The 27,805-nt window shown below is 43.9% G+C and overlaps 1 protein-coding gene across 1 annotated transcript in view; it reads left to right on the top strand.

Moving 5' to 3' along the window:
* ACSS2 (acyl-CoA synthetase short chain family member 2) overlaps nucleotides 1–27,259 on the top strand; it is a 70,858-nt gene extending 43,599 nt beyond the window's left edge. The window contains exons 3-18 of the mRNA XM_056121750.1: nucleotides 8,290–8,381; nucleotides 8,736–8,839; nucleotides 9,287–9,359; nucleotides 9,636–9,711; nucleotides 9,866–9,980; nucleotides 18,350–18,487; nucleotides 19,404–19,574; nucleotides 19,847–19,980; nucleotides 20,177–20,309; nucleotides 20,392–20,448; nucleotides 20,641–20,721; nucleotides 23,551–23,659; nucleotides 25,066–25,134; nucleotides 25,441–25,617; nucleotides 26,175–26,249; nucleotides 26,381–27,259. Coding sequence (XP_055977725.1) covers nucleotides 8,290–8,381; nucleotides 8,736–8,839; nucleotides 9,287–9,359; nucleotides 9,636–9,711; nucleotides 9,866–9,980; nucleotides 18,350–18,487; nucleotides 19,404–19,574; nucleotides 19,847–19,980; nucleotides 20,177–20,309; nucleotides 20,392–20,448; nucleotides 20,641–20,721; nucleotides 23,551–23,659; nucleotides 25,066–25,134; nucleotides 25,441–25,617; nucleotides 26,175–26,249; nucleotides 26,381–26,505 — 1,729 coding nt within the window. The 3' untranslated portion in view covers nucleotides 26,506–27,259. The remainder of the gene's footprint in view (nucleotides 1–8,289; nucleotides 8,382–8,735; nucleotides 8,840–9,286; nucleotides 9,360–9,635; nucleotides 9,712–9,865; nucleotides 9,981–18,349; nucleotides 18,488–19,403; nucleotides 19,575–19,846; nucleotides 19,981–20,176; nucleotides 20,310–20,391; nucleotides 20,449–20,640; nucleotides 20,722–23,550; nucleotides 23,660–25,065; nucleotides 25,135–25,440; nucleotides 25,618–26,174; nucleotides 26,250–26,380) is intronic.
* Nucleotides 27,260–27,805: the final 546 nt, after the last annotated feature.

The following is a 27,805-nucleotide window of genomic DNA, read 5'->3' as shown; positions in this document are numbered from 1 at the left end:
TGGCCAATGATCAAATTAATTGGGTGTGTCTACATAAAAAATCCAAAAGGGTAGAGTTCAAGGATGAGTCAACAAAGAAATTGTAGTATATGTACACAAAAGAATTCAATTCACCTACAATAAAAGAGTCCATCTTGTATTTTGCTATAACTCAAATGGAACTAGAGGGTGTCATGAGAAGAGACTTGAGTCAGAAGGAGAACCATTACTGATAATCTCACTCATACTTGGAGTATAAAGAAACAAAGTAGGCCTAGAGAGATAGCTCAACTTGGGCCTCATTTGGGAGGCTGGGGTTCAGTGTCTGGCACTGCATGGTTCTTTAAGTATGCCTGAACTGAACCCCAAGTACTGAGCCAGAAGACCCTGAGTACTGCCAGGTGTAGCCCTAAAACAAAAATAAACCAACATAGTAAAGGAAAAGTCAGTGGTCAATGAAAACAAACCCAGGGCCAGAAGAAAAGTACAGGAGTTACGGCACATGCCTTCCATGCAGCCAAATTCAGTTTGATCCTCTGCATCATGTGTTGTCCTCTGAGCACCGCCAGGGGTCACTCCTAAGCACAGAGCCAGGAATAACCCCAGAGCACTGCCACTTGTGGGCAGGCCCCTCTCCAAAAAAATTTTTTTAATAATTTTTTAAAAATTAAATTTTTTAAAAAAATAATTGAGTTGTAGGACATCAAGCTAGTGTCTGCAGAATGGCTTTTTAATATGGGGAAAACTTTCCTTCCATATATGCATGCTAGAATTGATACCACAACAGCCTTTACATGGGCTGCTTATAAAATTAGAAATTCAAAGGCCCCATGGCCAGGAGAACAATCCAGTAAGTTGTGATATTTTCCTTGTTCAGCATCAAGCTCAGATACTACATATATGTGGAATCTGCATTGTGAAACACATTGGCCTTGTTTGGTTATAACCATTTTTGTAGCGTCTGCTCTTTAGTATTTCTTCAAATCTCATATTCCTCATTATCCTTGCAGAGTTAAGGAGCTCTAAAGGCAGTTCTGATCACTGGACAGCTGTGACAGAAAGACTTTCCTTATAGTGAGCTCTCCCAATCAGCCAAGGACCACATAAAATTAGTCTGTTCCTTTAGTAATTTTTCAGGTTCATTCATTCATTACACAAATAGTTATTGAGCACCTATTATATGTACAAAGTGCTTTGTAAGGCAATGGGGATTCAGCTGCAGTCTCTTGAGGTTCTTAAGGACAAGTGGTCTTCCCTTAAGGAAGCTAGTCTAGTAGGGGAGACGACAACTGGCCAAAAAAACAAAAAAGGTAAATAATGAAAGTATGATAGGTAAAAGGTAAAAGTAAAGGCCCTCCCATTGATCATAGATTTGCTCGAGCGGGCCCATATCGGGTGAGATACTCTCGGTAGCTTGCCGGGCTCTCCGAGAGGGGCGGAGGAATCAAACTCGGGTCGGCCATGTTGGCTGCATGCAAGGCAAACGCCCTACCGCTGTGCTATCGCTCTAGCCTACTGAGAGTATCTCGCCTGCAGGGCAGAGCCTGGCAAGCTACCCGTGACATGAAAGAATGATAACTTTAAAAAATTGTGGAAGAAAAAAGTAGGAACTAGGCAATAGTTTAAGTGGTAGAGCACATGCCTAACATGTTCAAGACTCTGGAACTGCATGTCCCCCTAGATCTGTAGGGTCTGTGCCAGGCACCACCAGACCCAAGTATTGCACTGTTGGTCCCATACTGCTCAGATGGTTTCTATAATAGAAAATAGATTAATATGATGAAGAGCAAAAGGAAGGGTTGATGACACTTAGGGTGGTCAGTGAAAGCCTCAGTAAGAAGATGACATTTATACTTAAATTTGAAACATGCAACAGCAAACCACTCAGAGTTGGGAAACGATAGCAAAAGAACATGGCATGTTACATCAGTTATATCAGTTGGAAGCTAATGTGTTTTGAGCCTATAAGACAGAATGGAAGAATGGTACGAGGTAAAGAAGAAGAATATAAGGTATAATTTAAGTCTGAATTTTCTTCTACATAACATCAAAGTTACTAAAGGGTTTTAAGCAGAAAATGAGGTTGTCTGATATATGTTTTTAATATATCATTCAGAATCAGGAAAAGGTTCTCTGGAGAAATATGAGCAGAACCTAGTGACTTTATACTGGGGGTTGTTCCATAACCATTTGATCACTGTATGAAGAATAGTTTGCCTATAATAAGAATTTCTAATTGGTTCTCATTAAAGGTCTTTACCACTGATAAGAGCTACTTTTAAGTGCTCTATGTATTCCTTTATTAGTGCATGTAGTCTCCAGTTTTCTAGCCTTTTTTTTCTTGCTTTTTGCTTTTAGGGTCACACCCGGCAATGCACAGGGGTTACTCCTGGCTTTGCACTCAGGAATTACTCCTGGTGGTGCTCAGGGGGTGCTGGGAGTCGAACCTGGGTCAGCTGCATGCAAGGCAAACGCCCTACCCGCTGTACTATTGCTCTAACCCCCAGTTTTCTAGCTTTGGCCCATTCTTCTTTCTCCCAAAACTGAGACTAATCACACATGTGTTGTTGCTTTCTTATAGAAAACCTAAAAGGGAAGGAAACAATTTCCTGTCTGTGGAATTTTTTATTTCTACACTTTGCTCATGTATGATACCTGCCTGAACCTGTTTGTTTTTGTGTTTATAAGATAGTGTAGAGGAAAGAGTCCTCTATCCTGAATTCTGTTTCCTGCTCTGTCACAACCCACTATATGACCTCAAACATAGCAGAGACTTAAATAGACATTCTTTTAAAAATGCTAACATCCTTGAGAGCTTGGGATTTTGCAGTAGGCTAGTACTCTCTCACCTTCTCCCTTAAATAGCCATGGCCCTACTCTGGTGTGTATGTCAGAGAAAGATGACCCTGGAAGAGTAGCCTGTATCAATAATGTATAACAAGCACAGAGCCAGGGAAAGAAGGTACACTATACTGTGTGGTGTGGTAGTGGTGATGGGGTGTGTGTATGTGTGTATGTGTGTGTGTGTATGTGTTAACTAAAGTGGACTCAGTTAAGCTGTTCTCTGTAGGTTTCTGCTTATCAGCTCCTGTGTACTTTCCATGTACACAAATAGGTTTCTTTCTAGTATGAACAATGTAGAAATGAACAAGACAGTTTTATTATGACACATATTCCAGTGAGACACATATCATATACGAATAAAGTAACATAAGATATTTCAAAATAATATAGTTCCCTGAGCCCACCAGAAGTGATTCCAGAGTGCAGAGCCAGGAGTATGCCCTGAACACCACCAGGTGTGTGGCTCCAAAACAAAACTAAGAAAAAAAGGAAAGGAAAGTTCTGTCAATGTGGGTAGAGCAGTAGTGCATAGAGCATGCTTACCTTGCACGTGGTCTGGATTTCCACCAGGAGTGATCCCTGAGTGCAGACAGGAGAAAGACTTGGGCATCACTGGACATGGCCTAAAAATCAAAAAAGAAAGGAAGGAGGGAGGGAGGAAAGAATGGAAGGAGGGAGGGGAAGAAAGGAAGGAGGGAGAGAAGGAAGGGAGAGAGGGAGGGAGGGAGGGAGAGAGGGAGGGAGGGAGGGAGGGAGGGTGGAAGGAAGGAAGGAAGGAAGGAAGGAAGGAAGGAAGGAAGGAAGGAAAGAAGGATTTGATTGAGAAGGTTAGAGTTTGATCCCTAGCACTCCAGACACTGTTGGGCAGCCACCAAGCACAGAGCTGAGAGTAGTCCTTGAATCTTGTGGAAGTGTGGCCACCCTTTCGTCCAAATAAAATAAATAGGTGATTTAATACATGTGAATCCACACAGGTTAGCTGGTGTGTGGTATAAATGTGCGGTTTTGAGTGCATGGTTTACATTCGCATGTAGCCATTAACTAAAGATGTTCTGGAGTTCCTGTGTCAGTTCAGGGGACAGTTAAGAGAATAACTTTTCTACCTCTGGAACTCAGAGCTTTCTTTCAGCTTCATTTCTCCTTGTTTCTTCTCACTTTGGAGAGCTCCCTGTACTTGGCTCCTCTGAACCCGAGGGGCCCAGCCAATAAAGAACAGTAACTGACTCACCAGCCAGGAGCTTCAGAAAGAGGTTAATAATCTTGTGTAACAGCCAAGATCTGGCTTCACTGCTAGTCCTTGCCCTTCACTTCACTAGAGGAAATATTCCTGACTTGAAATCAGAAGATTTGGGGCTCTATTCTTGGCAGTACCTCTCATCATTGTGTGACCTTGACCAAACTATAACATCTCCCTGTGTTTCAGTTTCCTCCTTCCTACTCTGGGCAATAAGGAATGAGCTGGCAGGATACACAAGAGCCTGTCATACTTAGGGCGGGCCATGTGGCGCTGATGTCTGAAGGGGAAGGAAAACTTTCTTAGCTGAGGCAGTGGGATGATCAAAAGTTTGGAAGGACGTCTGAGCTTTGTGCATGTAAGGGTTTCCAGGAGGAACTCATTTAGATAAACTTATCATTTTCCTTATGACCCTAAATGATCTGGCTGTTTTCCTCTTATTTTTTTACTGTCTTTGTTCACTATGTTTCGGTCACACTGGCTTTTTTTTTTCCTGTTCTATAAATAGGTCAAGTTCTTTGCTGCTTTAATGCCTTTCCAAAGTTTGATGTCTCTACCTAGAATATTCTTACCAAGAATTCATATAGTTGCCTAATTCTCATTACTTGAGTCTTAGTACACCTCCACAGGGAAAGACCTTCCGTAGTCATCTTATTTCAAGTAGTTGTCCTCTAACGTTTATCAATATTTAAAATGTGCAAATCCTTTGACCCTATGATTTAATCCTACAGATGTGTTTTCTAGTGAGTAAAATTATACCTGAGTAAGAGTATTTATTAGAGAATTTATTAAATTATAGCACATACAAATAGTAGAATATCATGCAGATGACAAAGAAGGTGAAATAGCACTGTAAGTTGTGATAGAGAATATATAAAAGTATAATAAATTAGAAAAACAAGTTGATTGAGTTCCATATTTAAGATTATACAGTAATTGAATGTATTTTATACTTAATAAAAGCAAGATGCAATATAGCATGTATCTTTTTAAAATATGCCATTATTTATATAGAAAAATGAGAATATCTTGAAATCTATGCATATGTATATGCTTGTCTAACAGATCTGTCCCATGATCAAAGCAGCCCTTTCCCACTCAGCCCACTCACCCCAGTGTTTGACTGGGGACTATGAGGTGCTTAGCTCTCTTCAGAACAGCATTAAAATTTTTTTAAATTTAAATTTCCATTTTCAGCGATGTTTCAAGGACCTTTTGAAGGATTCTGACTGTGTAACCTTCTCACAAAGTGATTATCATTCTCACTCCACTCTAGTTCAGTTTCCCCATACTATACCTTCTCTCCTACTAGAAGAAGCCTTTATCTTCATGTTGACTATTGTTGGAAAGTTTCACAATACACTAGTAACAGTGGCTGCCAGTAGGCAGACTGGAAGATAAGTGTGGGAAAGTCATTTCATTGCCTATCCTCTATAGAGTACTATTGGATTATATTGCTTAAGATTACAAAATTTAAAATGGATACCAAAGGGAATATTATTATAGTAGTCAGCATACAGTCAAGAAAGTGTTTTAAGATGTCTTTTGAAAGATGGATTTCTTGGGGCTGGAGGCATAGTGCAGCAGGTAGAGTGTTTGCCTTGCACGTGACTAACCTGGATTCCATCCCTAGCACCACATATGGTCCCCTGAGTCCTGTCAGGAGTGATCCCTGAGAGCAGGGCCAGGAGTAAGCCCTGATCACTGCTGGATGTGAACAAAAATTATATTTCTCCTTATTATTATATCTTCTAATGATGGCTATAACTTGACATTAATTTGGTTGTATTTGTTACTTGTATATTTTTTTGCTTTATTGTTGGAATATAAGTTCCTTGATGTCAAGAATCTTTCTCTCTTGGTTATCTGTGCCCTATGTATATATGCATAATTGGTGAATAAAAAAATGGGAGCATTGAGAAGGATGAGAATAAAAAAAATGAACAAATAAGAAATGACTGAAAAAAACCCCTGCTGAATCTTAGGAAGGAGTGTGAGACAAGGATGAGAAAGTCAATGCCTATTATCTGAGAGAGGGCAATGATTCTTGAACTCACTCAACATCATTTACTGATGATTCTTGATAGTAGCTTCTCGTAAGAAAATGGATTTTAATTTTTTTTTAAAAGATGCTGCATAGAAAAGCGAATGGACTATGTGTTAAACCGAGCCAGCATGCCTGCCTGGAGGGGAAAGGGTGTTGCTCCATTCGCCCTGGCCTCTCTGGAAAGAAAGATGGCGGCCGCACGGGAGCCTTGTGGACAGCAGGTTTGAGCCGGGGGTGGGGGCGGCAGGGACCTCATGGGAAGGGGGGCGTTCCGGTCCATCCTTCACGCCCTACCGAGGTCACCAGTTGCCCCCACGAGCGGCTCTCCCGCACGGCCACAGCCCCAGAAGCACAAGGACTTAGCGCAGAAAACCAAACGCTTGGAGCAGAAAAGCGAATGGACTATGTGTTAAACCAAGCCAGCATGCCTGCCTGGAGGGGAAAGGGTGTTGCTCCATTCGCCCTGGCCTCTCTGGAAAGAAAGATGGCGGCCGCACGGGAGCCTTGTGGACAGCAGGTTTGAGCCGGGGGTGGGGGCAGCAGGGACCTCATGGGAAGGGGGGCGTTCCGGTCTGTCCTTCACGCCCTACCGAGGTCACCAGTTGCCCCCACGAGCGGCTCTCCCGCACGGCCACGAATCCAGAGCACAGAAACCAATCTCTTAACTATCTACCTTTTAATAGAAATACTTCCAGGGTTAATAAGTAAAATAGCAGAAATCCAAAACCGCACGGCCACTATTGCGGCTGCGCGACCTCATTTAATTCTTAAACCCAGCTGTAGAAAGCAAATCATTTCACAATGCTTTTTCAGCATGTCTGACTTGGGGGGGGTCGTAAACTCTAATAATGGTGCATCTTTTTTTGAAACAATAAATCTAGTCAAAGTAGATAGAGTGTTAACTAGAACTCATCTGCCTCACAGGAATTGGGAGGGGTGGGAGGTGGGGTTCTATTGGGGTTCGCGGGTAAAAATAAGTATTGGTAAAGGGAAATGTGTTTGATATTTACATGACTGAAACCTAAACCTGAAAGCTCTGTAACTTTTCCCACAGTGATTCAATAAATAAATAAATTATATAAAAAAAAGATGCTGCATAAAAAAGAAACAGATTTTAGATTCTGTGATTCTGATGTAGTAGGTCTCAGCTGTAGTCCAGGGATCTACCTTTATTTTCCTTTAACTTTTATTAAGACACCATGCTTTGCAAAGCTGTTCATAATAGAGTTGTTTCAGTCATACAATGTCCAACACCAGACTTACCACCAGTGTTTCTTTCCTCCATCAATATCCCTGAACATCACTGGATATGGCCCAATAAACAAAACAGAGCAAAAACAACTCAATTTGTGATGATTGATTGCTATGTTTTTTGTTGTTTTTGTTGTTGTTGTTTGTGTTTTGCTTTTTGGGTCACACCCAGCGATGCACAGGGGTTACTCCTGATTCATGCACTCAGGAATTACTCCTGACCGTGCTCGGGGGACCATATGGGATGCTGGGAATGGAATTTGGGTTGGGCCGCATGCAAGGCAAACGCCCTACCCGCTGTGCTATCACTCCAGTCCCTGATTGCTATGTTTTTAACCTTTCTTAATCTAGTAGAGGGCAGCCAGACTCACTATTAGTGAATGTCATACTCAGTGCCACCTGGTAGGAAGTTTCTCCTATCTTTTAATGCTTCTTGCAAAAATGTTTTCAAAGTTATGAATTTCTTGTGCTGTTGCTTGTCTGTGAAGCTCTATCTGTATCAAGGAACCTATTTTAGTAAATTTCCTAGGTCACTTGGGAATTGACTCACTTTGAATAACACCAATGAAGCCTTGACACTATCCTTAGGAGCAATCACATTTGTGGTATTTCACCTTAATACATCCCTGAGATGGAGAATAAGAGACTTCCACCCCACATTATCAGCCTAATTGAGACTCAGAGATGGACAGTACATTTCCAATGACACATAGCTCATGTGTACAACTTGGGTATAAAGTGTAATTTAAAGGCCACAGTGTCTATTTATTTATCTATTAATTTATCACAGTATTAAGCTCAGGGTGTGATGGCAGATAATCACCCTCCCGGGACATTACCAGGCCTTGGTGAATAAATTTTGTAACTGTTCCTATTTTTTGTTTAGGGAAGAGATTATACAGTCTAATCACTGCTTCTTTCTGATGTTTTACAGGGAGGGCAATGAACCAGAGGAGGCCTCCCAGATCACATACCAAGAGCTTCTGGTCCAAGTATGTAAGTTCAGCAATGTTCTTCGAAAACAGGGTGAGTAAGGGGGTATGGGAAGGGGACTAGAGTGTTTGACCTTGGGGTATATGAGGACTGGGAGAAAAGTAGACATGGAATGAAAAAAAAAATCTGGTAACAGAACAGAAAAAGTCAGATAGGGTTGGGGATACATCTGATGGAAGGTAGCAGGTAGCAGCAAGAAGGGCCCATGGTCTGTATTCTTCTTATTTTGGGAGAGGGCACACCCAGCAGCAGTGCTCAGAGATTAGTCCTGGCAGGGGCTCTGGGGACTGTATATGGGGTTGTGGACCAAAACACAGAATGCAAGGCAAGCGCCTTTCCCACTGTACTATCTCTCTTGCCCTCATGGACTGTTTTCTTTACTTGCAGGTATTCGGAAGGGTGACCGAGTAGCCATTTACATGCCCATGATCACAGAGCTTGTGGTGGCCATGCTGGCATGTGCCCGCCTTGGAGCTTTGCACTCCATTGTGGTAGGAATTTGGGTTGGAAAAAAATGGTGCCTGGAGAGTGGGGGGCTCTAGAGAAGTAGGATGGGACTAGATGATGGAGGATCTTAGAAATAAACTAAGGAGTTTAGGAGGCTGGAGAAATAGTAGAGTTGGTAGGGTACTTGCTTTGTATGCAGCTGATCAGGTTTGATCCCTGGTATTCCATATGGTTCCTTGTGCACTGCCAAGAGTAATTCCTTAGTGAAGAGCTATGAGTCACTCCTGAGCATTTTCTGGGGTGGTCTACAAGCAAAAAAGAAATGGACTAAGGAGTTTAGAATGTTTATGTTATAGGTTCATTTCAGTTATCCAATTTCTTCTAGGATCATGTCTTAAGTTCCCCAGGGTTTCCTATTTATTGGAACATTTCTTTGTTCATTCAATCCACTGGTGTTCCCCTTCTCTCTTAGTTTTTCTTCTTTTCCTTAGTTTGCAGGTTTCTCTGCAGAGTCTCTATGTGAACGGATCCTGGATTCCAGTTGTAGCCTTCTCATCACTGCAGGTGACTAATTGTCCTATGCCTTCTTCAGAACTCCCACACTATGGCTGTTCTCTAATCAGTTAGCTGGTACTTGGGACTGCTCAGAATTGAAGGTGTACCGCCTACCCTTTACCTTTCAGTTTCACCTCATCAAACCCTCTGTCAGCTCAGATCAGCTGGAAAATCTAGAGTTAAAAAGGTCATGAGTAATAGCTCAATGAACATCATATTCACTAGGGCTAAAAGACTAGGAGTTGATGCCTTTCTAAGACCTGGAATATCTTTTGCTCCCCAAAGATGCCTTCTACAGAGGTGAAAAGCTTGTGAACCTGAAGGACCTGGTTGATGAGGCCCTGGAGAAGTGTCAGGAAAAGTAAGTATATTTGGTCAGTTGACTACTTCTCTGGGTTGACTAGACCTTTCTCAGTGCCAGGTTATCTTTGTCACCCCTAAACTATGTGGGCAGGGGTGGATCCTGCCAAATTTTCTTGAGTCAACCAACACAGTCATGATTTTCTTTCCTTCAGGGATTTCCCGGTAAGATGCTGCATTGTGGTCAAGCACCTTGGGCGTGCTGAACTGGGCACAGGAAACTCTCCCAGCCAGGCCCCACCAATTAAGAGATCATGCCCAGAAGTGCAGGTATGTCACTGCTGTGCTCTGATTTTCAGTGCTTAGATTAGCTCCTTTTTTCTGCCTTGGAAGTTCCTAATGTCCTTCTTGTTTCCTTATCATAATGTGAGGAATTTGAGAGCAATCTTGGAAATGTCTCCTCTTGCAGGCTTTCTGGAGCTGGGGGACTTTGACCTTGAATATAGGTATAAGCTTCCTTGTACCTTGGGAACTTAATGCGAGAGACAAAAAGCAGAAGGGAGACTGTGCTGTCTGTGGTATCCTGAGGGACATTAAGAACTCACAGGCTTAACTTAGAAATGGGCTAACTTCAGTGACTGAAGTCATCTTAATTACTGGCCTGTGGTTGAGTGGTCTACCTGTGGTCTCACCAGGGAAGGGGAAGAGTCTGGTCCTTTTTCTAAGGCTCATTAGCTTTGGATTCAGTGTACCTGATAGAAATGGTGGAAGGTCCAGTGGTGGCCGCTAAGTCTGGGGAACATGAAGGCTCTAGGCTCCCGAAGGACAAAACTCCTGAGATTGCTTAACTTGAGAGACCTTGAGAGGCCTAGAGAGGTTGTAGCCTAATCTAGAGAGATTGGAGATGCCAATCACCATATGGATTTTGAGTACAGGAACTGGGACGGGGGAAATGAGTGTTGGCAGGGCCAGTGAGAGGGAACCCTGAGTAAAAGGAGGCAGTGAGAGTTGTGGGGCTCATCTTGTCTCCTAATACCCTATACTCCAATCTTACTCATCCCATCCTCCCTTTCCATGGGATCTCAACAGGGCAAATTGAAAGAGAAACCCAAGGGCATCCAACCCCAGGTATCCACCTCTGCATTGCCTTGGGCACTGCTTCCGGTCTGCTTCCCACCTGCTTATCTGTGTGTCCATCTGTGCTTTGTCAATTTGGCCACTCCTGGAGTGCTGGGTATGGGTGGCCACATACTAGGCAGATGTCTAGTGCAGATCTCCTGTGCTTTTTCCAGCCCCTATGGGTTTGTTTGTTTGTTTTAAGTTTCACAATTAGTAACTCTGAACTGAGAGAGCATGGATCTCAGAAAGGTAGTAAAAGACAGCTCATTTTCCTTCTGCTGCTCAGGATCTTGTGGGAGAGGGAACCAATGAAGTGCAGATTTTGCTGTACCTTGCTGGGCAAAGTCAGGAGATATAGGAGGAGCAGAGAGAGAATTTCAGTATCAGTTTTGTGAAATAGATGTATATTATATAAATGAAATTAGATGTATGTTATAAATGACAGTCTCAGTTTTATTATAGGACAGAAGAAAAGCAGGTTCCTAAATATGTTTATATGCAACTTGGGTTTTACAAACTACTGATAAACCCTGATATAAACCCTGATATATTTAGTGCCAAATTGAACAACAGTCACGTTGTAGGTGATTCTGACAATGGAAATTCCTAAGTGGGAACTCAAGGCAGATTTGCATAAAGAGGAGAGTCCAAAGATCAGTTTTTAGCTGTGTGATCTGGAATTTGTCACCTTTCCTATATTGACTCTAGCTTCCTTAACTGTAGCAGAGAAATGATAATAAATTCTTAAAAGGAAAGCAAGGGCTGGCTTACCGTATACAAGGCTGACCCCAGTTTTGCATATAGATATATGTATACATATGTGTTTATATGCATATACTTTTATGCTTCCTTAAGCACTTCCCAGCATGATCTCTGAGAACAGAATCAGGAGTAAATTCAGGTAATAGCCTGGGTGTGGCCCAAAAAATGAAAAGTAAAACTTAAAAAAAAATCTTAAAAGAATTTAAAAGATAAATAAAATAATAGGAAACCACATCCCTCACTGAAACATAAAGTCTTCTCTTATTCTGAGCATTACCATACTTGTAGAGTCTAATTCAAAATATGCTATGATTACCTCTTAGGCTAATGGCAAATAAAAATCCCCTTTTCCTCTATTCTTATTACCATGACAAAAAAAAATAAAAAACATTTTTAAAAAAGTTGATTTCCAGGGGACAACTGGTTTTCCTTTAAAAACTCAGGACAGGGGACCCTGGACATAGTTCAAAGAACTGCAGCATTTACTTCATATCCTGGAGCCCTGGTTCAGTCCCCAGCATGTCCACAACTGACCCCAACCACAGAATCAGGAGCAGCCCCTGAACACCACCAGGTGTAGCCCAAACAAACAAATAAACAAACAAACAAAACACTCATATAATGACCAAAGCTTCTTCTTTTTGCAGAGATGACAAACTTAGTGGTTAGAATATGGATGCTGGAGCCAGGCTTCCTGGCTTCAAACCCTGACTGCATCATCTGCTACTTTGTGTACAAGGGCAAGTTACTTAGGCTCTCTTGTCTCATTTTCCCTAAGTGTAATAAGCCTGATAGAGTGATTCCTGAGCACAGAGCCAGGAGCTGTGCTGAGCCCTGAGCACCACTGGGTGCGGTCCAAAACATAACAACAACAAAAAGGATGGTGTCTCTAGAGGAACAATCTTTATTTATAATCCTTAATACCAGAGACCCTCAAGCTACAGGTTCCAGGATTCTTATTTCTTGGAGGTGAAACAATCAGTCATCAAAGAACTAGAGGTCATGAAAATAGGGTTACAAAGCCCAGGCTTGTTGGTCTGAAATTGCAGCCAAAGCTGCAGAAATCTTGGCCAAGTTCCAATCTCATCATCCTTAAGCAATCTTCCAGGAAGGGCTGGAACCACTTGCAGGTGCCCTCCTCAATCAAATTACCTTTGAGCTTCCTCATGTTCCTCTGTCACACTTGGCAACTGCCCTTACCGAGGCTCTCCTGGTCCAAGGATGAGATCTTCCTCCTCAATTCTTATTTTAGAAAATTCAAACCTTTTTTCTGGTTCAAAGCTCTAGTCCCAGGGGTGGCAGGGAGGTAGCTCAAATGGCTAGTGCTCATGCTTTGTATGCAGGCCCTGGTTCAGTCTCCTGCATTGCATGGTGTCCACACCCCCCAGAAACGACCCCAGAGCCCCTGAGCACTGCCAAGTGTGACCCCAAAATCCAAGTCCAAACCCAACCAAAGCTCTGGGATTCTTGTAGGCACACACTTCATCCACAGACAGTGTTGGTGCCACTAACTGAACTCAGCTTGCTTTTTGATGCTATCAGCTCTACACCTGGAGTCCCGCTCCTTCACTTCCTCCACGCACAGAGGAAATAGTTTTACATTACAGAATAACCTTAGTTAGATCTGCTTTGCCTATCTGCCTAATATATGTGCTAGTGCCTTTTCTATGGCAGTTCACAGCAGTACCATAGACCAACATAATTTTCTCAAGGCAATACCCACAGGATTCTGCTTAAAAATATTAATGTCAGTACCTGAAGAGGATCACTTGCTGGTGCTGGGGAGTATTCCTGAGACATTGTATGTGTAGACCTGCATAGCAATTCCACTTAAAACAAAGTTTTTTTTTTTTTAATGGTTTTTAGAGTCTCTCTCTGTTTTTCTTTTTAATGGTGCTTCAGTTCACTTGGACTCGTCATTCTTATTATGCTTATATGCCAGAATTCTCTAACATGAGGAAGATAAAACTGTTTAGAAAGCTGGCCGGGGAGATAATACAGTGTGGTGGGGTACTTACCTTTCATACAACTGAGCCAGGTTCGATCCCCAGCACCCCATATGGTCCCCAACCCTCACCAGGAGAGATTCCTGAGCACAGAACCAGGAGTAAGCCCTGACTACTGCTGGGAATGGCCACCCCCAACCAGAAAAAAAAAATATGTAAAAAGAAGAGAGTGACTGGAGGTCATTTTATAATTTATTAAGGTATGTATCTAATCATTTGTTTGTTATGAGCAAATATGCACACAATAAATGACCATATAGTTATGTAATTGGAGTAGGATATTTCTCTTAACATCATACTGTCTATATGCATCTAGGGCCATTGAACATCGAAGAAGTTAATAAATATAAAAGAACATTGTGACAACTAAAGCAAAGCCCAAACATTTGCTATCATTATGCCTTAAAATCATCTCCTGGGATAATTTAGTAATCTATCCTCTTGACATTTGTCAGATCCCCCCCCAAGAATAATACAAGATTTGATATTAATTGGTTAATATCTTTCTTTGTTGATGTTCCCCAAATCCTGTAACGCCATTAGAGCATGAACAATTACTCTTTTTTTTTTTTTTAATGTGGGAGCCATAGATTAAGCTGATTGAATTGGGCATGAAATGCACATTACTTTTTTTTTTTTTTTTGGCTTTTTGGGTCACACCCGGCAATGCACAGGTGTTACTCCTGGCTCTCTACTCAGGAATTACCCCTGGCGGTGCTCAGGGGGCCATATGGGATCCTGGGAATCGAACCCGGGTTGGCTGCTTGCAAGGCAAACACCCTACCCACTGTGCTATTTCTCCAGTTCCAAAATACACATTACTTTAAAAAAATTTTTTTAACTGAGTATTTGTGAGATACACCGTTACAAAGCTGTTCATAATTGGGTTTCAGTCATACGATGATTCAGCATCCATCCCTCCACCAGTGTACATTTCCCACCAACAATGTCCCCTGTTTGTCTTCCATCATCCTCCCAACCCCCCCCAGCCTCCCTCAACAGGAGGCACTTTCCTTCTCTCTCTCTCTCTCTCTCTCTCTCTCTCTCTCTCTCTCTCTCTCTCTCTCCTTTTCCTTTTGTGCATTATAGTTTGCAATATAGGTGCTAAGAGGTCATGGTGTTTGTTCAGGGCATTCGGTATTTTTATTGGGACAGTAATGCTGGAGTAGCTTTTCAACTGGGTGGCAGCTTTGGGGTGTGGATGTGACTGCCGGGGCTTTGGGAAGTATAAGGAGGTGGAGGAAAGTATCCCATCCTGACCCGGAGAAAGCCTGGAGATTTCAGTGACAAAACTCGCATACCTGAATCTTCAGCAGATTATATCTTGGTGAGGTCCATCTTGAGATGGTGGAGTCAGGCTGGGGATATTGTGGTGATTTTGGATTGTGGAAGCAAGTGGCTGCTGGAGGCTCTACTTGGATGGGCACTAGGCTGACCCACCCCCTCTGATTTACACTGGTCTGTTTGGTCATGCGCAGGTCTAAGATTAATTGTGGCTTTTGATCTCTTTTGAGATTTATTTATGGGTCTCTGAAGCAAAGCCAGTAGTAGAGCTTATATAGTGGCACTGGAGTTGGTTTATGGGAATGACTGCCAGTACTTCCAGGAGTATTGGGAAGTGGTGAGGAGATAGCCCATCCCAACTCTGTGAAAGCCTGGAGATTTCAGTCACAAAACCTGCATACCTGAATTTTCAGCAGATTGTATCTTGGTGAGGTCTGTCCTGAGATGGTGGAGTCAGGCCAGGGGTATGGTGGCGATTTTGGATTGTAGAAGCAAGTGGCTGCTGGTGGCTCTGCTTGGATGGGCACTAGGCTGACCCACCCCCTCAGATTTACCCTGCTCTGTTCAATCTTGTGTAGCCACAAGATTAATTGTGGTTCTGATCTCTTTTGAGATTATTTATGAGTGTCTGAAATAAGGTCAATACTTGAGCTTGTATAGCTGAGCCGGAGGTGATTTGTGGGCATGGCTCCCACATACCTAACTTTTGGCTGTTTAATTTCTTGGTAAACCTGGTCCCAAGTTGTTGGGGTCCGGCCAAAGGCACAGTGGCAATTTTGGGGTATCAGGAAGCCTGAAGGCACCATCAGGCTGCTGATGCACCCATCCTGCAAGTACAAGTTGACCTGCTGGCGGCACAATACCTCCAACAATTACTCTTTTAATAACAAATGAATTGAGGTAAAATGACTTGTCCAAAGTCATATATAGCTGATAAATGGCAAACTTGATTCAAATACTGGGAATCCAACCTTATGCATCAAGCAATAGACTCATGTTCATAAAAGTGATGTAATAGAAAGAGTAAAACCATTTCAATAAATATTTCAAGAAATTAGGGGCTGGAGCGATAGTACATTGTTTTTGCCTTGCACACGGCCAACCCAGTTCCGATCCCTGGTACTTCTTACAGTTCTCCAAGCACTACTAGAAGTAATTCCTGAGTGCAGAGCCAGGAGTAACCCCTGAGCATTGCTGGGAGTGATCTAAAAACAAAACAAAACAAAAAACAAACAAAAAATTTTGTTTTTAATTTCAGGGTGACTGATAAAAAAGTAGTTATTAGAGTCACTCTAGGATAGTGGGACATCCCTCTACTGAGAGAAGTCCAGCCTTGTCCTTCTTTTAATTAATTAATTTGGTTTGGGGGCCACACGTGGCAGTGCTCAGGGCTTACTTCTCTGGCTTTGTGCTCAGAAATCACTTCTGGTGGTGTTCAGGGTTCATATGTGTTGCTGGTGATCAAACGTGGGTGGCCACGTACAAACCAAAAGACCTACCCCCTGTTTCAGCTCTTCTTTTAAAATGTGTGTTTTTAAAAATACCATGATTGGGGCTGGAGAGATAGCACAGCGGCTAGGGCGTTTGCCTTGCATGCGGCCAACCCGGGTTCGATTCCCAGCGTCCCATATGGTCCCCTGAGCACCGCCAGGAGTAACTCCTGAGTGCAGAGCCAGGAGTAACCCCTGTGCATCGCCGGGTGTGACCCAAAAAGCAAAATAAAATAAAATAAATAAAAATACCATGATTTATAAAGTTGCTGACTGTTTTTGGTTCTTCTTTAAACTTAAAGCAAAGCTTTCTGATCAATGGAGTCTCAAGCTAATATCTTAGGAAACCTCGGTTGGAGCCAGTGTTGTAAAGACAGAAACAGAGCTAGGGTGGGAACTTCCACTATGCATGAGATGTGGATACACAGTAAAAGGTGATTAAGGGACTGGAGTGATAGTACAACAGGTAAGGTGCTTGCCTTGCATTCAGCAAACTCAGGTTTGGTCCCCAGCATCCCATATGATCCCCCTGAGCACCACCAAAAGTGATTCTTGAGTGCAGAGCCAGGAATAACTCCTGAGCATTGCCAGGTGTGCCCCCTGGGCACAAAATTACAACAAGAAAAAGAAGAAAGAAAGAAAGAAAGAAAGAAAGAAAGAAAGAAAGAAAGAAAGAGAGAGAGAAGGGAAAAAGATGCTTGAACCAATACTGTTTTTCTGTTTGTTTGTTTGTTAGTTGTTTCACTAATAAGTCATAGGAACAGGCTCACCTATAGGTTCCTGATTTTACACTTCTGAATGGTGTGGTGTCTGCATTCCTGCCAATGAGCCACTTGTCCCATAATGTGCTTATATAGGTCTGTGTGTGCATATCCATTCATCCAGTGAAACTTTGCTGAGTGAATTTTTGAGTGCCAAGCATTTTGTTAGGTCTTGGGAACAGGGGGGTGGGGTGGATGGGGGAAAGACAGGTATATCTTTGCCCTCATAAAAGTTATTGACTAATTAGGGAAACAGTTATTGCATAAACAACTAAAAAAAGCTGGAAAGCTGTGGGAAAAAATACAGTGTTGTATAATACTATTACATAAGAAATAGTAGGGCTAATAGTAGGTGTGGGAATCTACCAGGTACTATTCAGGGAAAGTCTTTCCTAATAGGTAGCACTGTAGCACTGCACTGTCCTAGCACTGTCGTCCCGTTGTTCATTGATTTGCTCGAGAAGGCACCAGTAACGGCTCCATTGTGAGACTTGTTACTGTTTTTGGCATTTTGAATACACCACGGGGAGCTTGCCAGGCTCTGCCCTGCGAGCGGGATACTCACAGTAGTTTGCCGGGCTCTCCAAGAGGGACAGAGGAATCCAACCCGGGTTGGCCGCATGCAAGGCAAATGCCCTACCTGCTGTGCTGTCACTCCAGCCCTTCCTAATAGGTAACTTATTTTATTTTATTGAGTTAACATAGCTTACAATAATTTTCATATTATTGTTTTATATTTGTACTGCTACTTCACTACTCCACTATCAGGGTGTCACTAACCCTCTTCCACTGTGTCAGTTTCTTTGTTTCCCTGACTTTTGCAGCCTTAGTTCACTATTCTCTATTTTTATATGACCACAATTTAAGCTAATAATGGAAGGAGGAGAAGGGAACAAGCTCATCATTTCACAATATATAAAAATATATAATCATTACATTGAGACATAATAAAAAGAAAGTACTATAATAATATTATATATCCAGTATATTTTAGAAAGGTTGGGGGGACCAACAAGGGGCTCTCCTCATGTTAAAGCTGGGTAAAGCAGCTCCGAATAGAGATGGGGGAAGATGACAGTGCTGGGAGTATCCAGGAGGTCTGCTATTTTATTTGTTCACTCTGTCCCTGTTTTACCCTCGTAGGGCCCTTTCTTCATCGCAGAACCCTGCCTACAAATTCCATTCCTCCAGGTGCCTAGTAAGGCAGGGACAGAGCTGCTCCCATCTTGAACTATTCATAGATCTTCACTGCCTCTTCTGTCTTCTTCCCTCTGCAGATATCCTGGAACAAGGGGGTTGACCTGTGGTGGCATGAACTCATGAAAGAGGCAGGGAGTGAGTGTGAGCCAGAGTGGTGTGATGCAGAGGACCCACTCTTCATCCTGTATACCAGTGGCTCCACAGGAAAACCCAAGGCAAGTGTGTGTGTGTGTGTATGTGTGTGTGTGTGTGTGTGTGTGTGTGATGCTTTATGTGTATGGAATGAGCAGTTTCTTAGGAAGCATGTAATAATACGAATTTATAATCTTGTGCTTCAGAAATGTGACTTTTTCTTTTCTAAATCAAAGAGATAAACTCTCAGTCACTGGGTGGTAAAAACTAGTAAGAGGTAATTTACATGGAGGCTTTCATGGTGCAAAGAAAAGGTGGAAAAGTGTATGTGGATAATACCGATGGCCCATTCTTGTGCCCATATTGAAGAGAGCTGCCTTCTTAACTCAAGGCTAAGGATGAACACAGAGATCCCTCTTCGGCTCCAGGACCAACCATATATGCCACACTATTAACACAAGCACCTCCCAGGCACCTGTGGGAGTCAGAATAAGAAAATGAACTCATCCACTGACTTAAAAGATATCACTATCTTCCACTCACTACATCACTACTACATTCTTCTCTTGACAAGATTATCTCTCAAAGGGCTTTCAAACACAATTTTGGCCTCGTCCACATGAATAGGATATTGAATGAGTGAGTGAAGCAAATTTTCTCTTTTCTCCCATACTGACTTTGTCAACATGTAATTATGTATGACATATGCACAACATACACACTATTAGATGTGACTGTACTAGAAGTGTTCATGTGTGTGAATGATGTGTGTATTTCACTTGTAAATACCATCTTAGGGTATGGCTATGAATGATGCACTGGCTATATATGTGTGGAGTTAAGCAGGAAGATGGGGAGAAGGGAACGAAGAGAATGGATGCTTGGATGCTGTGCGAAGGGAACTGGCAGGGCCAGAATCCCAAGAAGTTTTCCTGTAGCTCTGCTCAGACTGACAGGATGAGCACAGGCCCTAACATGATGCCGTGTTTCCTCCCCTAGGGTGTGGTACACACAGTTGGAGGCTACATGCTCTATGTGGCCACGACCTTCAAGTATGTGTTTGACTTCCATGCAGAGGATGTTTTCTGGTGCACAGCAGATATCGGATGGATCACTGGCCATTCTTACGTCACCTATGGGCCAATGGCCAATGGTGCTACCAGTGTGTTGGTGAGAAGTTAGGTGGGATGTGTTACCATCTGGCCTTCCCAGGGGGTAGATAAGATGATGCTGACTAACTCCCTCCCAAGGCTACTTGATCTAGAGGAAGAGGGGCTTATCAATGACCCATTTCCTGGAGAAAGGAGAGTTCTGCCAGGGAAGGTCTCTTAGCTTCTCTGGTAAGGTATTAAAGCCAGGGTTTGGTAAGAAATTCTAGGTTATATAGGGGAATAGAGGGTCTGTTGGGATGGGCCAAGAATGATCTGCTTTTATTGGATTAGTTTGAGGGGATCCCCACCTACCCAGATGTGAGCCGTCTATGGAGCATCGTGGACAAATACAAGGTCACCAAGTTCTACACAGCACCCACGGCTATCCGCCTGCTCATGAAGTTTGGAGATGAGCCTGTCACCAAGTGAGACCCCCTCTCCTAGCTGCGGCCCCTTCCCTGTAGCGTGTTTCAGAACTGGGTGCTGGCCTTTGTCTAGTGTTTCATTCCACTGTTCCAGTCCCCTGACCTGGAATAGAGAAGGGGTACAGAAACCTGGGCATGTCTTCCTGGTTCATGGTGGTACTCAGAACTTTCCTCTCTTTCCACTCCCCTGCCCAAGGTATAGCCGGGCCTCCTTACAGGTGCTTGGGACAGTGGGTGAACCCATCAACCCTGAGGCCTGGCTGTGGTACCACCGTGTGGTAGGTGCTCAGCGCTGTCCCATTGTGGACACCTTCTGGCAGACAGAAACGGTGAGTAAGGGATTCATCAGAAGGTGGGGCCTGAGGATAATGTGGAAGACTGACTCAGGTCCTTGGTCTCTCACTTCCTCAGGGTGGCCACATGCTGACACCCTTGCCTGGTGCCACACCCATGAAGCCTGGCTCTGCTGTGAGTGAGGGTCCCTGTGTGGTTCTGGGGGAGGTTGGAGCAGTATCTTAAGCATCTGGCTAGCTTAGGGGATGGGAAACTAGGCTGATATGTGGGAGGAATTTGGGGCTTAGGACTGCTTGAGAGTGGTAGGGAGCTTAACCACTGTTGCCTCATACCTCTGCTTATGTCCTGTCTCCTGGTTGCTTCCAGACATTCCCATTCTTTGGTGTAGCTCCTGCAATCCTGAATGAGTCTGGTGAGGAACTGGAAGGTGAAGCTGAAGGTTATCTGGTGAGTCCCTGGATACTTAAGGGTCTCTGAAAGGGACTGGCAGGAGAATTCTACCAAGGGACACTTATTTTGCTTCAGGGTTTGGAACCCAATTTCTCCTGTGAGCTTCTGTGGTTAAACTCCATGACTGAGGAATCGATCCGTTCTCTGTGGGGAATCCTGGGAGGCAGTCCTGGAGACTTTCATTTGCATCTCTGTCTTTTGGGCTGCCTAGGATCAAACCCATGATTCCTGCACGCAAAGTATGTGGCCCAGTCCTTTGACCCATCTCCCTAACCCCTCCCCGTGAGACTCTCAAGGGCCCTTTCAGCCAGAGTGATGGTACAGCAGGTAGGGTATTTGCTTTGTCCAGAGTTGGCCCAAGTTCAATTCCTGGAATCTTATATGGTCCCCTGAGTGCTCCAAAACTTATTTCAGAATGCAGAGCCAGAAGTAACCCCTGAGTACTATGAGATATGGCCAAATAAAAACAAATCAAGGGCTTTTTCAGAGTCTGCTCCAAGATTATTGATGGGAATTTTTAGGTCTGAAAGACTAAGTCCCCACTCTTCCTTTGCAAAGGTATGAAAGGTGTCCTTATGTAGTGAGAAAACATCTAGACTCTGGAGTTAAAATCCTGCTAATCCAGAGTTAAAATCTCTGGGCCCAAATCCTGCTTTTGTCTCTCCTGTTACCGAATCCCTTTGAATCTAAAATTTTCTCATTGATGAAAAGGATTATAACATTGCCTTTGTTTCCTATGGTTACTGGATGAAGTTACATTATCCACATGATGAAGGGTTTCTTTAGCACATAACAGTCAGTAATTGATTACTATTAGTTGTATTAATTTATTGGTGGGAATTACACCTGGTGATTAAGTATCAGGGCTATTGCTGGTTCTGTGCTCAGGTGTCACTCCTGGCAGTGCTTGGGGACCATATGTGGTGCTAGGGATCAAACGGGGGTTGGCCTCATGCAGGGCATGCACCTTAACCCCTGTACTCTCTCCCCAGCCCTTGGGGCCCCACTTTTTTTTTTTTTTTTAAATTTATTTATTGAATCACTGTGGGAAAGGTTACAAAGCTTTCAGGTTTATGTCTCAGTCATGCAAATATCAAACACATTTCCCTTTACCAATACTTATTTTTTCCCATGAAGAACCCCAATAAAACCCCACCCCCCACCCCTCCCCGTCCCTGTGAGGCAGATGAATTCTAGTTAACACTCTATCCGCTTTGATTAGATTGTTTCAATAAAAGATTCGCCACTATTATTTAGAGTTTACCCCCCCCCCCAAATCAGACATGCTGAAAAAGCATTGTGAAGTGATTTGCTTTCTACAGCTGGGTTCAAGAATTAAATGTTGGTTTTGGATTTCTGCTATTTTACCTATTGACCCTGGAAGTATTTCTACTGAAAGTCAGATAGTTAAGAAATTGGTTTCTGTGTTCTGGAGTCGTGGCCGTGCTGGAGAGCCGCTCGGTAGGGCGTGAAGGGCGGAGCGAAACGCCCCCCTTCCCATGAGGTTTTAGTCGCCCCCACACTCCCGGCTCATACCTGCTGTCCACAAGGCTCCCATGTGGCCGCCATCTTTCTTTCCAGAGAGGAGAGGGCGAATGGGGCAACACCCTTTCCCCTCCGGCAGACTTGATGGGGGCCCCACTTTTATATAGGGGCTAATCAGAGATACTCAGGAAGCTAACGGGCCACTCCCTGCAATACTTGGTTTCATTTTGTGTCTTTTGGTGTTGGTGGTAACCAGATATACACTCAATGGTGCTGGTAGTTGGGGAGTATGTGGTGCCAGAGACTGGACATGAAACTTCACACATACCAGGCTCACCCCTTTGAGCCATAACATTGGCCCCTGGTTTCACTTTCTTTTTCTGGGTTTTCTTTTTGGTGGGGGGTGGGGTGGAGGCACACTTGGTGATGCTCAGGACTTAACTCCTGACTGCTCAGAGATCACTCCTGACAGGGATGAGGGGATCGATCATATGGGGTGCTCAGGATAAAACCTGGGTCATTTGCATGCAAGGCAAGCACCTTACCTACTATATCTCCAGCCCCCATTTCTTCTTTTCTTTTTTAAAAAATTTTTATTAGTGAAACACCATGAGGTACAGTTGTGGACTTAAAATTTTTGTGCTTGGGTTTCAATTATACAATGTTCGAGTACCCATCCCTCCACCAGTGCCCATTTTCCACCACCACTGATCCCAGTATCCCTCCCACCCCCCATCCCCCCATCCCCCCCTGCCTCTGTGGCAGGGTATTACCTTTTGTTCTCTCTCTCCTTTTGGGTGTTGTGGTTTGCAAAAGAGGCATTGAGTGGCAGTCATGTTCCGTCTATAGCCTACTTTCTGCTTGCATCTCCCATCCTGGGAGGATCCTCCCAACACCTTTTATTTGGTGCTCCCTTCTCTACAGCCCCCATTTCTTTTTATGTTTTGTATCAAAGTAGAGCTGCTTTATTGAAGGATTACCTAAAAGAAGACCAAATGTATGAACTGTTCCTTGCTACCAGAACACTGTGTTAGGCAATTTCCTTATAATTTTTTCCTCAGAATAATTATAGGAATTAGAGGTTGTTTTTTGGGTTTTTTTTTTTAAATAATAATTTATTGGTGAGGATTCTGAAGTTCACAGAGGTGAAGTTAGTTACCTGAACTTACACAATTTAGTATGTGGCAGAGTCCAGATTCCAAGCTTCTATTTCTAAAGTCTATATTTTGTCCTCTTTCTAGAAGGGATTTCCTATAATTTCCGCCTCAGAATCGGCAGAACTGTGACTCTCTTCCAGTGAGACAAGGCAGGTGTTACTGCTGTGTGTTCCTCACTCTCCAGGTGTTCAAGCAGCCCTGGCCAGGGATCATGCGCACAGTCTATGGGAACCACGAACGCTTTGAGAACACCTACTTTAAGAAGTTCCCTGGATACTATGTGACAGGAGATGGTGAGCTTTGTTCCCTCCCACACCTCCCAGTAAGACTGTACCTGATCTTTTCAGAAAAAGTTGGTTAGAGATAAAGAAAAACAGAGTAAAGAAAAACATATGTCCTACATGGCAATGTCAGATGTCCAGGCAAAACTATCAAGAAGACTCTCAGAGCAGCAATGAACCTGAACGTGGTACATTTTGAGGTGTGATGTATGAGGAAAGAGGTTCTCATTTTCATTGTCTCTGTGCTTAAAGGCATGAGGCATGTGGAAGCATATAATTTCATGTATTTCATTATGAAATATATGAAATTTCATTAATTTCCTATTATGAGTATCCCCTTATTTGAAATCTGTGTTTTGCCCATGTGTTCATCTACCCATCCATGCACCCATATTTACTGGTACCTCCTGCACCTGTGCACTGATCTCAGCACAGAGGATAATCCCACTCTAGTAAGGGGAGAGACAGGAAGCTCACAAATAAGACAGTAGTAAACTTATCCTAGTGAGAAGGGTTAGGAAGGAAAAGAAACAGTGTTATAGGTGAGTCTCTGTTGCAACAGTCACCATACAGGGCACGGTGATGGAAGGCTTCTCTGAAGTGACAGAGATCTGAAGGCTGAAGAGCCAGGTATGGAGAAATCTGGAGTTAGATGCATCTGTGCAGAGACACAGGTTTGAAATGTCTGAGTAATAAGCTTGAGCCTGTGTGGCTGGAGTGTGGGGATCAAAGAAAAGTATGTTGCATGAAGTTGGAGGGAGATGTGGCCTTGGTGAGCAGTTTGGATTTTATTCCAAGCTTAGTGGTATTTTAAGGAGATGAACTGTAACTTGCTCTTTAGAAAAAAACTGCCTGATTGGTGGAGAATAGGCTTTAGGTGGCCATTTTATCTATGACTACAGAATAAGTTATTCTCATCTTGGTAGCTTAAATTTGTGAGAATCATAATCTATGTGAATGATGATTTGGAGGTTCTCCTTCAGAGTATTTTGTGGGTTGCAGTCAACTGTGACTCAAGGCTACAGTTATCTGAAGGTTTCACTGAGTTTGGGGGACCCACTTCCAACTCACTCGGTTATTGACAGGAACCTTCATTTCCTCACTATATGGGCCAATTTATAGGACTCCCCACAATATATTGGCCTCCCCCAGAGGAAATAATCAGAGAACACAACCAAAATAGACACCACACTGGTTTCCTACTGCAAAATGGCAGCCCATTGGCTCATGCAGACTAACCCTAGCAAAACAAGAGTTGTCTAACAATAATGAAAACTCAGAGTATCATCTTGGATCCTGGAAACCCCAGTGCACCGGGCAGACTTATTAGAAGGCTTAGTGGATGTGACAGTTTGGTAACATGGATCATGAGTACTATGTGGGGGTATTATTTCACTGTACATTATTTCTCTCTCTAGGCTGCCGCCGGGACCAAGATGGCTACTACTGGATCACAGGCAGGATTGATGATATGCTGAATGTGTCTGGTAAGGGCCACATGCTATTGTCCTACTGACCGGTACCTCTGAGCCAAAGCCTTCTAAGAGCGAAGATGTCCTCTGTCCAGACCCTGTCTGCAGTGTGGCAGTCAGTTCTGAGCACGGGTTTTGTAAGAAGAGTGAGCACACTGGACTGCTGTGGGGAGGGGAACTGGGAGGGTGGGGCATCTGGAAGCCTGTGATGTGAGGAATGAAGCACCGCGCTCCCACCGTCAGCCTGCCCAGAGGAAGCAGAGGCTGTGGCGAAGGCGGGAATGGGGGGTTCTCTCACTGCATTCCTCTTCCCTTCCCAAGGGCACCTTCTGAGCACAGCAGAAGTGGAGTCAGCACTCGTGGAACATGAAGCTGTTGCAGAGGCAGCTGTGGTTGGCCACCCACATCCTGTAAAGGGCGAATGCCTCTACTGCTTTGTCACCCTGTGCGATGGCCACACCTTCAGCAGGACCCTCACCGAGGAGCTGAAGAAGCAGAGTGAGGAGCAACCCCAGAAAGGGACCAGGGGGTCTAGTTGAGGGCCATTACCATGACGAGTTATTAGGAAAGGGCCAGAATGAGCAGCTCTCCAAACCACACATTCCAAGGACCTTAGGGTTGGCCGCCCCCTTCCTATTCATCTCCACTAGAAAAATAGTAGCTCACATGTCTCTGTGCCACCACTGAACTAAGGACTTGAAAAGAATTAATCCACTTAATCCCCATAGCCACCCCCAAGAAATAGATCCTATTGTTACTTTCATTCTGAAGATGAAGAAATCAAGGCTTAGAGAAATTAAATCACTTGCCCATCATCATATTGTTAGTAAGTTAGGATTTCAGACCTAGCAGGTTGATTCTGGCAATGGGTTTCATAAAGTTAAAATAGTAAAGGAACATTGTGTTAAAACCAGAGACAGGCAGTGAGCTTAAGAATGACTCCGGAAGGGCCTTGAAGTGGAAATAACTGGGGAACAAAGGCATCTCTAACTTGGTTTAGAGGTGCCTGGCTAAAGCTACTGGGGGAAAAATGCTTTATTGTTTGTTGGTTACAGTTAGAGAAAAGATTGGACCCATTGCCACACCGGATTACATCCAGAATGCACCTGGCTTGCCTAAAACCCGCTCAGGTATGTTCAAGACCTCAAGGGGTTGGGAGTGGGCAAGGTCCAGTGGTAGTGGAGGTGGACAGATGAAAGCCATGGCAGGCTGAAGGTGATCATTACTAACAGTAGGTAACCAGAGACCTGTGGTTCCCCAGGTAAAATCATGAGGAGGGTGCTTCGGAAGATTGCTCAGAATGACCACAACTTGGGGGACACATCTACCGTGGCTGACCCATCCGTCATCAACCAGCTCTTCAGCCATCGATGCCTGACTACCTAGTAAACAAGACACAGGGCCCCCCATCTGGCTCTCCAGAACTTAGTCCACCCTCCCTGCCCCTAACCTGGAGTTCTGAGGACCATTGCTGACCCTGATACCTCCCTTGACCAGCTGAATGAATCGTAGGACCAGCTTTGTCCCTGGGTAGTGGCAACTTCCTGTGACTGCCAGGTCAATGGGACAGGGCACAGGTCAACCTCAGGTTTCTGTGCCCCAAAACTGCCTCTCCCCACAGACCACAAAGAGCCCTTGGAGTACAGAACAGAAAACTGAAAGTCACTCACTGAACTAAGAAAAGTGTTCAGAGGGCAAAAGAGGGGCTGGATTGAGGAGGGAGGCAGTTCTGTAATCCCACACCAACTTTCTCAGGAAGTCCCATGCTTAAGCTGGGTAGGCGCTTGCCCTTAGCATGCCTACCTGTGAGACCTAGGACTATTGATCATTACTTTTAAAAAACACTTTGTTGCTTCTTTTCTGGGTCTGAATTCCCTCTTGTACCAGGTGGCAATGCTGTCTGCCCATTTGCTCTAGAGGCTGTGTGGGCAGCCTCCCTCTCCAGAGGGTTTTCTGATCATCTGCTTCTTTGCAGGCAATGTGTCTTGTTGCTAAGGCCAGAGAAGCTTGTTTTCCTTGTCCTCTGTTCCCACGTGTCCCTGATTAAAGCCCTGCCCATGAGAAACATGCAGATGAAACTCTTTTCTGGCCCTGGTTGTAGGAATAAAGTCTGTGACCTAGGAAAGGAGGTCTGTCTTTTTTGGGCGGAGGGTGGGAGTTTGGCCACACCTGGAGGTGCTCAGGGGTCAATTCTAGTGGTACTCGATAATGCTAGGAACTAAACCAAGGTTGGCACATGCAAGGCAAGTGCCTTCACACTCATATAGGGAGAGTTGTCTTCTTAGGTCTCTCCCAGGTTGGAATACCCCATTATTCTCTGCCTTCCACTTCTGATTTGGGCAGAATTTTACTCATAGGCTCTTGACAAGACCCCTTTTTTTTCTTTTTGGGTCACACCTGGAAATGCTCAGGGGTCACTCCTGGCTCTGCACTCAGGAATTACCCCTGGCAGTGCTTGGGGATCATATGGGATGCTGGGAATCGAACCTGGGTCGGCTGCATGCAAGGCAAACGCCCTACCACTGTACTATCACTTCAGTCCCTTGACAAGCCCTTATACTATGCAAAAAGCAACTGAAGCCAGGTCCCAACTGGAATGTCCATTTCAATTCTGCCCCTCCCGGTTCCCACCACAGACACTCTCCTCCCTGTGATCTGTACCTAGAGACCCTTCTTGCAGCTCAGT

The sequence above is a fragment of the Sorex fumeus genome, unplaced genomic scaffold (assembly GCF_029834395.1).
Source record: "Sorex fumeus unplaced genomic scaffold, SorFum_2.1 ptg000044l, whole genome shotgun sequence".
NCBI lineage: Eukaryota > Metazoa > Chordata > Mammalia > Eulipotyphla > Soricidae > Sorex > Sorex fumeus.
The sequence above is the reverse complement of the archived record's forward strand: the minus strand, read 5'-3'. Positions and strand labels throughout refer to the sequence as shown.